General features: G+C 39.8%; 1 protein-coding gene across 34 annotated transcripts in view; it reads left to right on the top strand.

Moving 5' to 3' along the window:
- The window catches only part of mical3a (microtubule associated monooxygenase, calponin and LIM domain containing 3a), a 102,814-nt gene that overhangs the window by 73,666 nt on the left and 16,833 nt on the right, over window positions 1-12,315 (top strand). For 29 of the 34 annotated variants that reach the window (XM_034305228.2, XM_034305227.2, XM_053235122.1 and 26 more), the window contains 11 exons: window positions 415-493; window positions 2,840-3,035; window positions 3,512-3,771; window positions 5,552-5,641; window positions 7,758-7,898; window positions 8,296-8,358; window positions 9,283-9,363; window positions 9,467-9,580; window positions 9,715-9,806; window positions 9,902-11,762; window positions 11,867-11,961. In XM_034305228.2, the coding sequence (XP_034161119.2) occupies window positions 415-493; window positions 2,840-3,035; window positions 3,512-3,771; window positions 5,552-5,641; window positions 7,758-7,898; window positions 8,296-8,358; window positions 9,283-9,363; window positions 9,467-9,580; window positions 9,715-9,806; window positions 9,902-11,762; window positions 11,867-11,961 (3,072 nt within the window). The remainder of the gene's footprint in view (window positions 1-414; window positions 494-2,839; window positions 3,036-3,511; window positions 3,772-5,551; window positions 5,642-7,757; window positions 7,899-8,295; window positions 8,359-9,282; window positions 9,364-9,466; window positions 9,581-9,714; window positions 9,807-9,901; window positions 11,763-11,866; window positions 11,962-12,315) is intronic. The other 5 variants (XM_053235135.1, XM_053235136.1, XM_053235144.1 and 2 more) reach the window with 5 other exon arrangements.

The following is a 12,315-nucleotide window of genomic DNA, read 5'->3' as shown; positions in this document are numbered from 1 at the left end:
ATGAAAGGGCATTGTGCATACACTCATTCACACCTAGGGGCAATTTAGAGTAGTCAGTTCACCCACCGGGAATATTTTTGGGAGCAGGGCAGAAACCAGAACCTGGAGGAAACTTGCACACACAGAGCAACTCGAGTTCAGGATTGAACCAGGGACCTGGAGCTGTGAGGAAGCAATGCTGCCCGCTGTGCCACCCTGTCACCCTTGATGGCAAACTAAATTTCACATTAAAAATGGTTAGGAGTACAATTCTGTGTGTCCTGCCTCATTACCATGTCAAAGCTTTCCATCACTGCTTTTGAATGAACAGCTTTTTGAATTAATGACTGTTTGAATGAATAAGCATATAGTCAGTATGTGTTTTCACTTCAATGTAAATTCAGCTCAGTGTTATTTTTCTCTCTGTTCCCTCAGGAATCCCAGGCACCAGTGATACCTGCAGCCAGCTTGGATGCCCCTGGGGCTCCATGTCCGGTGGAGCGTGGGCCCTCAGGTATCCGCCTTTCCTCTCTCGCTGCTGTCCTGCGCCACTTTCCCAGGGTGGGGGGCTCCATGCGCTCACTGCGCCGCACCATGTCCTGGACTGGCCATCAGATGGCACACTGTCCCTTCGCCTTCCTCTTCACTTACTGCCTCTACCTGTTCTCCTGCCTCACTCTCAACCTGCTGCTCAATATTTTCTCGCATGCACCCTTCTTTACCTTTATCCCCAAGCCTCTGGATGAGCTGCAAAACACTACGCTACAGAAGTCATAGCTTATTTCTGTGTGTATTCTCAAGATGCAGCTTTCGTGTTTTTTTTTTTGTTTGTTTGTTTGTTTTAAATTTAATTTTATTTAATTCAGCGGCGCGTGTGTGTGCGTACGTTTATGTGCATAATTTAGAATGATAATACAATGCAGGATAACTGAACTTATTTGACTCAAGTTACTAAACTGTACTGTTGCTTGTCACTAGGATTTCTCCACAAGGGTACATCTTTGGTACCTTTAGTGTGTATTAGAACATACCTGGACAAATAATTATAATGGTCCATTAATTTTTTTTAAAAATTCATAATATGTTTTAAAGTTATACTACATTCACATTGATTCATATTGAAAGTACTGTTCAGTAGCAACTAGTGTTTTTAAATTAAGGATATATAGCACAAGAATGATCACATTAGAATAGTAAAATGGATTAAATGAATAGAAAATGAGTGAAAACTGTCTGTTATGGCCTTTGACTAGCATTATTTTTGCATGCACGGTCTCTTTATGCAGTTCAAATATGCAGCAGCTATTTTATATAAGTATTAATTAGTTGTTGCCTGTTTTAGACCTTTCTGTTGCTGAAACATTTCTTCTTCAAACATCTTTCTCTATAGTGCCTGCCTGACTAGTGCCTGTGGTTCTGTACCTGTAACTATTACTGAAGCTGTGTGATGTAGTGCTTGTATCAGTGGGTGTGACTTAATCACTCTGTAAGCTTTACCTTTCCCCAGTCCTATCAGAGCAGCTGATTGTCGAGCTAGAGCCTGCATCTGTGCGTGCTTTTCACCTGTAACCACAGCCTGTCATGCTTTTTGTCTTTTTCTTGGTATATGTGCATTTCTGATCCCTTCCTGCATTCTTACCCCATAGTTTTCTTTTTCCATCTTTTCTAGTACTGGAAGTTTACTGGAAAACTAAAAAAAAAAAAAAAAAAAAACCCTATAACATATTATTCATTCATAAATAATATAAAATACATAACGATATCATTTGGCTTGTTATGATAATTTGAAATATCATATCTTACTTTGCCAGGCTATCAGTGATTAATTTTTAATAGAATATTTTACCTATATATGATGCAAAGTAAGTAAGTGTATTAGTGTTCTTTAGCGTGCCTTATGCACTACACATTTACAAGGTTAATATTAAAAATATAATATTGATTCTAACATTCCGAACATCTAAAAGATTGTAGTCAGTTAATCTCAGGTCACATAGGTCCAGGGTAATAACATATTACTTAAAAACTATTGCTTTCAAATATCTGTAGACTTTAAGTTTAAATTAAATAAGATCGGTATGTTCATTGTGTGAGATTGAGATCATGCTGCACCAAGCCATGCTCATTCACCAGCACATTCACCTTGCTCATTTAAGTTTTTTTTTAGATATTTTCTGTATAATTATTAATTATGGAAGTCATTTTATACATTTTAGTTAAAGGGCAGGTATATCATTTATATTCCTATTATTGGCCCCACAGAGCAAGGATGTCATGCTTTTATTCATCATACACATGCTCGACTCAGAGTTAAAAAAAAAAAAAATAAATAAAATTCAAATTCAGCCATTGACACGTTAATCATGAAACATTGCTTTGTAGGATGGGAAAAAGGCAAGGTAGCTGATATCTTGTATTGATCAAATATGTAAAATATTTCATAATATTATTAATATATGCTATTAAATGGTGTAGGCTAATAAATCACATACGATGCATTTTTAAACACTGAGCTCGTGTTTGTCTTTTTCTATTAAATGTAATCTTTAGATAAATATATTCAACATTTAAAGAAAATACTGATTTTTAAAGATGATGCTGAATTAAACATATCAGGATGAACATAACATAGTTTCCTTAAATTTTATCATTTAAATGTCTGGTATTACAGAGTCTTTCCATCCAGAGCTGATCTGGATTTATCTCAATCTTGAAGAAAAACGTAGAGCTAAGCCTGTGCTGTATATGAAAACTGGAGGTGGTTGTACACAGAATCTTAATCTCCAGAGTCCCCAGTCCCTCCTGGGTCTTATGTCCAAATTAAACAGCATCACTTCCTCTCCCTCGCTGTCCCCTGCAGCTCCCGAGGTGAATGGTCTGGCTGAGCCCAGTGTGGCAAAACGTCTGAAAGGAACTCCTGAGCGCATTGAGCTGGAGAACTACCGGCTGTCCATGCAGAGAGAGGAGGAGCTAGAGGAGGTGCCAGAGGAGACGCTGGCCGAGCACAACCTCAGCAGCGTGCTGGATAAAGGCACGGACGTGGACGAGGGCTCCAGGTGAGTGCTGACGGCTTCATTTTTTTTTTCACAGCTTCAGTGAAAGACTTTCTCACAAAGTAAATAATAATAACTGCATTTTTCTATTGATCTAAATAATATCTATTTAGTTAACATTGTATATTTAATTAGTTTAGTTAATAAAAATTAGTGCTTATTTAATTTAATTAGTGTTTCTTTGTTTTGGCAGTTAACAGTTAATGGTTAGCAGTCTTCACTTGAATAAATGTAACAAACTCTCTGTGCAAATGTGCTTAGGTTAAAAAGGAATAAGAAAAAGTGGTATTTTTATCATCTGAGTGTTTTTTCTTTGTTTTCAAGATTACAATACAGGTCCAGTTTCCATTTAAAATGACAAAGATGATGAAATACATGATAGGCACAAATGTATTTTTTTTTTTTAATTTATACCAGAAGCAAAAATGCCAGGTATTACAATAGCAGTCTACTGATAACACACACTCCTCTCTCTGCAGTAGCTCGGAGTCTGACATGGAGGAAGAGGGTGAGGAGCTGGAGCCACCAGCCAACTCTGACCTGGGTGGAGTGCCATGGAAGGAGGCCGTGGAGCTCCACGCCAAACTGAAGGCTGGCAGCGAAGCTGGGGCAAGCAGGAAGGAGGGAGACTTGGAGGAAGAGGAGGAAGAAGAGGAGGGAGATGAGGAAGAGGATGAGGAGGAGGAGGAGGATGAGGAAGAAGAAGAGGAGGATGAAGAAGAAGAAGAATCAAGTGATGGTAATTTCATATTGTTTATGTATTACCAACTTGTATATGCTAGTTGTTCATTTCACAAGGCCAAATAAAATCAATTAAGCATTTAAAAAAAATATATATATATACTACCGAAATATACAGGTGGCATGACTGAAGAAAAATCAAGAGACATGGTGAGATTGTGTTGTTTGTGTGTTAAGTCTTCTCCCATTTCTCTGTTCATTTCATATTCCTTTTCTGTGTATGTCCATGTAATTATAGTAGCTAATTAAAGTTAATGTTATTATTGTATATTCAGATGAGGAACAGTTGTGAAAGAATTAAATTTATTTTGTGATGAAAAACAATATTAAGATATAGGTGTGGTGCAGGTGCAGTTTGTTTTGGCAGAATGTAATCAGGAGAATTCATGCATGTGTGGTGGTCTGAGAAAAGCTGTCAGATGTTGCTGTGGCTAAATTCTGTAAAATGGCCAAAACAATCAGGTTTGGACCAAAACTGACTTTTTCTGCCAACACTGTAGGTTCACATTTCTATTTTAAGAAAACATAAATATATTTTACCAGATAACATTGAAATTTGTTTATTTAGGCTACTTTCTAACCTTGCTTTTGGCTCTGTCTGCAACGATTATTTACAAACAGTCAGTCTGTCTAAAGATGTTTTAAACCCTCCTAGCTAAGTGTGATTTTTCTCACAGTCTTTGTCCAAGTTGGATAGTTACACGCTACAGCCAAGCAGACATAATCAATTCAGCCTGTAATCAGATACCGGCTGTCAGAATGTCTGTGATGCTCCCACACCGTATCATCATAACAGAAACGAATGCTTACAGACTCGGTACAGGTGATAGCATACAAAGTTTTAAGTGTTTAAATGTCTTTGTTAATGAAAAAGACATTAATTACAAGAAATTTAGCCAACAGAACTCACTGAATTTGTCAGCAGTTATTTCCCCACCAATGTTAGAGTGAGCAGAGATCAGTCGAATGAGATTTTCTCTCTCTTGTGTGTGTGTGTATGTGATTATATATATATGTAAGCTATAATAACTTCTTATTAAGATATATGCAAAAGAGTTTCAGTTCAGGAATACCTGATGTTGGAAGAGAAGGCCTGAGGTCGGCGTTCCGGTTCATCCCACAGGTGTACAGTGGGGTTGAGGTCAGGGCTCTGTGCAGGACACTCGAGTTCTTCCACTCCAACCCTGGCAAACCATGTCTTCATGGACCTCGCTTTGTGCATGGACAGGTGTCCACAAACATTTAGCCACATAGTGTATAGTACAAAACAAAAACAATGTTTAACCATGTGAAGGGCTTTTCCAGACCATCACACATCACATTTCAGTTTAAGCCATTATATTTTCAAACACTAAATATTATATCTGTAGTGTTTCGCATAGATGCAGCCTGCATGCTTTGTACAGTTGCACAGTTGCCTCCTCGTGGCAGCCTTTCATTGAGAACCTCCCATTAGATATCAGGAGATTTCTGAATGTCTTTAGTTTATTGACAGTTTCGATATTTAGTAAACCAAATATCAAGTTGCCATGAAAGTGTAATAAGAGGGAAGCTAAGGGCCTGATCATAGTGTCTGTCATGGTGTCTGTTACCCTGTACTGTGGAAACACCACTTACCCCTCTCTCCTCTGTCTTAATCCTCTGTGGCTGTGTTTCTGTGGGTGAATGTTTTGTTATCCTCTCCATGTGTGTTTGGTTCACATGCCTATCCTACCACTGTGTGTGTGTGTGTGTGTGTGTGTGTGTGTGCGTGTTGGGGTAACTGTGTGGGCTGGCAGAGGGGGAGTATTACCCTTGGGAAAGGGAGCTCCAGTCAGGTCTATGGCTGGAGAACCTGAAAGATGAAGAGGATACAGGTACCTTTAAAGGTATATCTGCCTGTGGATGCGTTTGATCATTCTAAATCACACACACACACACACACACGTGCGCACACACACCGGTAACAAAATCACTGCCTGGAGAAAATCCACTTTGTAACCTGCCTCCGTTTGTACCTCGGGTTTTGTCATTAAAACTGATCTTAGTTCTAAGTGGTTTTTCTCTCACATGAATACTGACAGCATGTTATCCAAATATGGTCAAATTGAAGTGTAAAATTAGCAAGTTTTTCATTAAAAGACAGATTCTATAAAAAGCAAATGAATAAAAGCTCTATTCCATCAAGCTTTTCACCTGAGCTGTATTTACCCAAGGAATGCAATCATCCAACTGCTGATTTTATTGCCTAACAATTCAGTGTTTTATTTAAGCATGCTTGCAATACCAAGGTGCAGATATTTTCCTTTTTTGGTCATTCTAATATTCAAAAATAATTGCAGTATAACACTGCTATTTTATACATGAGGTTTGAATGCAACTTGAGTGAGTGTGTTATCATTTGTTTGATCTCTCCAAATGTCAGTCCGTCTATAACAAGGCTCCAGACTAACTTTTTTTCAGAACCATCCTGAAACTTTGTGTCAGAAATACTGCCATAACACCATCAGCTGCTTTTGGATTATCGTGACTATGCATACAGATATATATATATATATATGGATTATCTTGACTATATATATACAATACTTTTTTGAAATGGCAGTCTAATAGCATCTTGAATGCATCTTGCTCTAACATATGATGTAGGCTGCTCCTTTTTCTGAACTTGAATGCTTTTAATGCCAAATATTATGATCTAAATAATCATTACTAGCCTCCTTTTAGTAGGTAGTAGAGTGGTAGTACAGCACTCTCTGTCACCAGCTACATTAACAGACTGTTAGCTAGCTAATCTAGTCAGCACACAGTGATGTGATTAAACAAATTAGGCCTAAAGTTAATAGTGCACCGACATCTACTTAAAGTCTTTAAAAAAAATGCAGCATTGTCAATAGTAACTAAATGGCACAGTCTTCAGATCAGTTTTCTGATCATTGCTGTGGGAATTAGAGGAGTGTACCTTTTTAATCTCAACAGTTGACTGACACAACCATCCAACAACCACAGCATAGAGCAGGCTTCATCAATTCTCTGACTGCAACCAAGTATTCTACCACACCGAACTGAATACTCGAAAAATACTGTAGCAGAACCAATAAACGTATTAAAAAAGGCCATAGTTCAGCGACTCTAGTTTTTTTTGTTTGGTTGTTTTCTTGTTTCTTTTTTATTTTGGTTTTTAATTAATTATTATTATTTTTTTTTTGGTTTTGTTTTGTTTAACTGGCTTGGCATTTGTAGCAGATTATCTGCTGCATTTATGTATTATTCATTATTAATTGTAGAAATTATTAATCACTATAAATCATTTAGACAGCTCATGAAGAAAGAAAACTTTTCAGTCTTTAAATTTTTAAATATTTTTTCCCTCTCTGGCCTGATTAGTGAAGTGTGGGCATGGTTTGTATAAAAAAATCAAATGTTAAAAGACAAGTGGCTCGGACAGAGAAGTGTGCATTTATTTTGCTCTCCAAGTGCAACAGGTATCTCATGTGTTCAGAGTCTGTTGCTGTAGTCAGAAGTGAAAAGTGAAGTGGTAATGTGAAACAAAACATAAACACTTTCAAATGATGTTTTATTTATAGCCATGAAATAATCACTAACTGTTGGCACCATTTAGTCTTTATTAGCAACAAATTTTATGTAGCTGGACCTTCACAAGTTTAATCCTTCACAAGGATTATAATCCCAAAAAAATCCCCAAAACATTTTGCATCATCCTGTGCAGTATTTTGATTGTTCCCTAAGTGTTAGTCTGGAGCCTTGGGCATTAATGCATGCTTGTAATATTCCTGAAGCTGTATTATTTACAAACTGTTCTCTAAAGTCTCCTGTTCCTTTTCTCTTTCTCTCTTTGTTGTTTCCATCTGTCCCTCCTTATCCTGCTTTTGTTACTATTTATGTTGGACGCGATCTTCACCCGGTGTCCTCTGTGAATTTTTCCTCCTCCTGTTTTCGTTATCACACTTCCCACATGAAATTTCAAATCATGACACCCAACAGCCAGGAACCTGCGAATTCAACAAACCTTGGAGCCAGTGGACCCTGTGCTCCCCCAGACGGAGGGGGAAAAGGAGGAGTGCTCAGATTCGGGCTCTCTTCCTTCACTCCTCACGCAGAACACCCAGCCTGTCTCCTGCACAGGTAACCCAGTATGGAGGAGTGCCTGGCTGCTAGGACTCACACGGGGCCGTAATAGTGTTTTTGTATGTGTGCGTTTGAGAAACAATGTGGCATTTTCTGTCCTTCATGTCATCCACACCACTTCATTTTCCTTTCTCTGAGCAATGGTGTTCTGTACGCATATTACTTTTGGTGGTTTTTTTTTTTCAGATTTTTTTGTTATCTTTGTGCAGATATCATAGCTTTGTTGATATGCTTTGTATCCATCATCCTCCCTGATCTCACTCCAGTTGATGATGTTCATTGTGGTGCATCCAGAATAGGCACCATTCTTCTCCTTTTCCCAATTTTACCCTTCATTTGTTGTGTTGTTTATACATTGTGTTTTTTCATGTACCTTTTCATTTCATTGTTTTAGTCCCCTCCCACAAATCATTGCGGCACGAGGCTGTCAGGGCCTGGCTGGACTCCATGTCTGGAGGTAGTGCGAAAAACCAAAGCAGCAGTTCTCCCTCTATACCTTTCTGTATATACACATGCAGCAGAGCACAGCATGTGACATAGATGTATTCACACCCAGGTGGAATACACTGGCTGCATGATGAAGTTCACATTTAACTCTGCATGCTGAAACCATTTGACAGAGTCTTTTTTAACCCGGAAACTTACTGTCCAATATCTATCCTCTGCTGCTTACCGACCTAAATATTGACTCTATTATGTTTTATAGTGGGGTTTTTGAGTTCAGAAAAGAATTTCGTGAACTGTAAATGTCTTAACTACCTAAAAAAAAAAAATAAATAAAATAAAAAATAAAAAAGAGCCATAGCATTCAGTATTTGCAGTATCTGTACAGCATGTATGCTTTGATACACATTTTGAATCTTTACAAACTAGACATTTTCTAGATTCTAGATTGTCATTCTCATATTGGTAACCACATATATTGCAATCAAAAATGGTTTATAGCTTTAATTTCCAAGATAGACATTAAGATATATGTAAGGTCTAACATCAGTGTGACCACTTAAGTCTGGTCTGTGGAAGGGGGGCATCTGTTTTTCAGTTTTCATGATCGTCTTGCTCCCTAGCTGCTGAAACCGAGCCTTATCCATTTGACCATGTGTGTAAATGGATATCAGCATGTGCAAAAGCTAAGCACTAATCATTGTGGCATGGGTGACATTCCAAAGAACATAATTATTTGTTTCATTTTTTTGCATACATTTTATTTAAATGTTGTGCATGCCTAACAGTTTTATTATTTCCATTACATTTACATTACGATCTATATAAAGGTTACATTCATGTCCCATCCTGACAGGCCTTTGAGCTGGTGGCTGTTTTACTCTTAACCCATAACCTCATATCTTTGTGTATTTTTTTTTTTTTCCCTCTGGCTCAGAGCCCTGTGTAGAAGATGAAGAAGAGCCTGAGGCTGAAGCAGGAAGCCCAGACATTGAGCCTGGCACTGAGCTGGATGAAGGTTTGTCACACTAATGACTGAATGCATCTGTGTTTGCTATGCCTGTGTATGCTACAATGTGTGTACATTGAGTGACAGCAGTTATATGTTTTCCGTGCCACAGAGGACATCCCTTCAGATGCAGAAGCTGAAGCTCGCTCGCAGCTTGTTGAGGATCCTGAGCCTCTTCCAGTAGACACTGGGAAGCCAGCGAGCCTAGAGCAAGTTTCCAGAATTGGTACGCTTTGGTGTAGACTTGGAACAGTATGCCATTTTGTTTGATTGTAGTGCATTAATATTAATATGTATATCCTGTATAGTATTAACTCTAGGAAAAAGACATCCAAATCTCTATTTGCTTTATTCTCTCAGAGCATACAGAACGGGTGTCTGTTAGTCCAAAGGAAATCATTGTAGACGTTATTCTCACTCCAATCCCAAAGCCAAGTACACCTACAGAGGAGGTACTGTTATTTGGCTATGTTTTGTTTTAATCTTTGACCTAGTTATCAAGGCTATCCCCTTGTTTTAATTGGTGTATCTACATTTCTACCTCCAGATCAAAGAAAAGTTGACTCCAGTGCTGATTAAATCTCCAGGCACACGCTTTTTTCCTGAGCCCTTTTTGCCTGATTATACCAAAACAGAGGTCCCACCATCACCTGAGGTTAAGACACCAAATACTCCTGTCGCGGTGGCATCTCCTATCCGCTTCCAGCCAGCGCCCCTACCAGATACGGTCACCCCCAAATCTCCTGTCCAGGTTGAGTCTTGTGCCTGCTCACCTTCAGCCAACCCCTTATCCCCAATTTGTGCTCAGCCCCTACCATGCCAGGAGCCCTCCTCACCCCTCTCTTCAGGCTCTCCTGTGAGGACTCAACCAGTTCCTGCTGTAACTTCCACTCCTCTGACAAAACCTGCCTCAGAGAGGACTACCACAGAATCTCTGAATGCAAAGGATTCGACAGTGGAGACGCCAGTCAAGAAGACTGACATCATTGAAGAGTTCTGGCTGAAGAGTGCTGAGATTAGGAGGAGCTTAGGGCTCATCCCACTGGACAGGAGCAAAGCTGTAGAGAAGAGCATTATTAAAACCCCTACCGCAGATCCTGTATTGTCTAAACCCCCGATCTCAGAGGACATATCGGAGAAGCCAGCATTCACAGGCCGCACAGTCATCCACAGACTCAATATTACTGTTGAGGGTCAGGTAATCTCTCCTGTAGAACCCAAGAGTAGTAGCTCAGAGAGGAAGGATCTGAGCAGTAGCTCTGGTCTGGGCTTGAACGATAGCAACACAACTAGTCAGACGCCTACCTGTGATAGCATTAACAACTCTGACTCAACCATGCTTACACCTCCTTCCAGTCCTCCACCACCTCCACCAAATGAGGAGCCAGCAACTCTCACAAAGAAGAAGCCTCAAGTGTCTTGGGAGAAGCTATCTACTCCCAGTAAGGAACCTGAAGTGGAGAAAGCACCCACTAAAGTGAAAACTCCTACCAGTCCAAATCAGGACACATTTGTGACTGTTCCAGTAGCTGCTCCCAGAACTAACCCCCCAGTGGTGATGAGGATAAAGGAGCCCAATAAACCACGCCGAGAAGAAGTGAGGAAGTCCTTTGCAGAGTGCGTAGACGAGATTCCATTTGCTGATGATGTGGAGGACACGTATGATGATCGTACCCCTGACACAAGCATGCAGGATAGGTTTTACACCCCACCCACCAGCAGAGTGAACAGGGACAAGCCTTCCCTCCACCTCGCTTTGGCTATGGAGAATGGAAAACCCAACATCCATGGAGGTCTCGTGTCCAGATCAGTGAAGGGTCCCCAGCACTTTTCTCCTGAAGCCAAGGAGATTGCTGAAGAGCGGATGAGGGAGAGGGAGAAATCTGTGAAAAGTCAAGCTCTTAAGGATGCCATGGCCAAGCAGATTAATAAAATGAAAGAGGCTGAGTCAAATAAGGGCGCTGTGGCCAAAGTGGCTTGGAACGTTTCGGACGTAGCTGTTAAACACAAGCAGCGCTCAAGTTCTCCAAAGTCTTCAGCTGTGAAAGCCTTGGAGAGCAAAAAACAAGCAGAGGGGCTTCCTGACCGTTTCTTTACCTCACCTTTAAATAAGAGTGTGGACAGTTCTGTCACCTCATCTGAGAGTTCCACAGGAGGCAAGAGTAAAAAACGTAGCTCCCTTTTCTCTCCGCGTAAGAACAAGAAAGAGAAGAAGGCAAAAAATGAAAGCAGACACTCTGGTACAGAAGAGACCCCACCCAAACACAAGTCCTTGTGGAAAGCTGTATTTTCCGGCTACAAGAAAGACAAGAAGAAGAAAGATGACAAGTCTTCTCCGAGCACACCCTCTAGCTCCACAACAGTGGACTCAGGAAAGAAGAAAGGATCGCCTGTGGCAAGGTCCTCAGGTGAGCAGTTTAAAAGTTTTATTGGTTTCTTTTTGGGATTACAAGCCATCAAGCACTCATGCTTTTTATTGGTGTAAATGTAATTCTATTTCTTCTTGTGTTAGATTTGCATTTGAGAAGAAACCTCAGCTTTTCCGAGGACTCAGATCTGTCCTGTGATGATGTTCTGGAAAGATCCTCTCAGAAGTCGAAGGCGGATGTAAGTCGATGTAACTTGTATGGAGATGTTTGTTTTTCAGAAAGAAAAAGAAAAGGAAAGGGCAAACAAAAAAGAGGGAGGGAAAAGAAAGGAGCATGACAAAGGCAAAGATATGCCTCAAGATAAAGAAGAGGACATATTTCTATATGAAGCAGTAAATGTATTTGACGCTAGTGGATTTCTCTCGATTGCAACAAAATTAAGATGACTGGGGATGGGAGTAGAAATTTGGCTCAAGGAATCCTTTTTAAATAGTTTCATGTGGTATTTCACAAGTCAAATGCAAATTTAATTGCATTCACCATTAGAAAGCCATTACCTTCAATGCGAATGTCACTGTCGAGCAGCTCAGGA

This window comes from Pangasianodon hypophthalmus, chromosome 6 (genome assembly GCF_027358585.1).
Source record: "Pangasianodon hypophthalmus isolate fPanHyp1 chromosome 6, fPanHyp1.pri, whole genome shotgun sequence".
NCBI lineage: Eukaryota > Metazoa > Chordata > Actinopteri > Siluriformes > Pangasiidae > Pangasianodon > Pangasianodon hypophthalmus.
The sequence above is the reverse complement of the archived record's forward strand: the minus strand, read 5'-3'. Positions and strand labels throughout refer to the sequence as shown.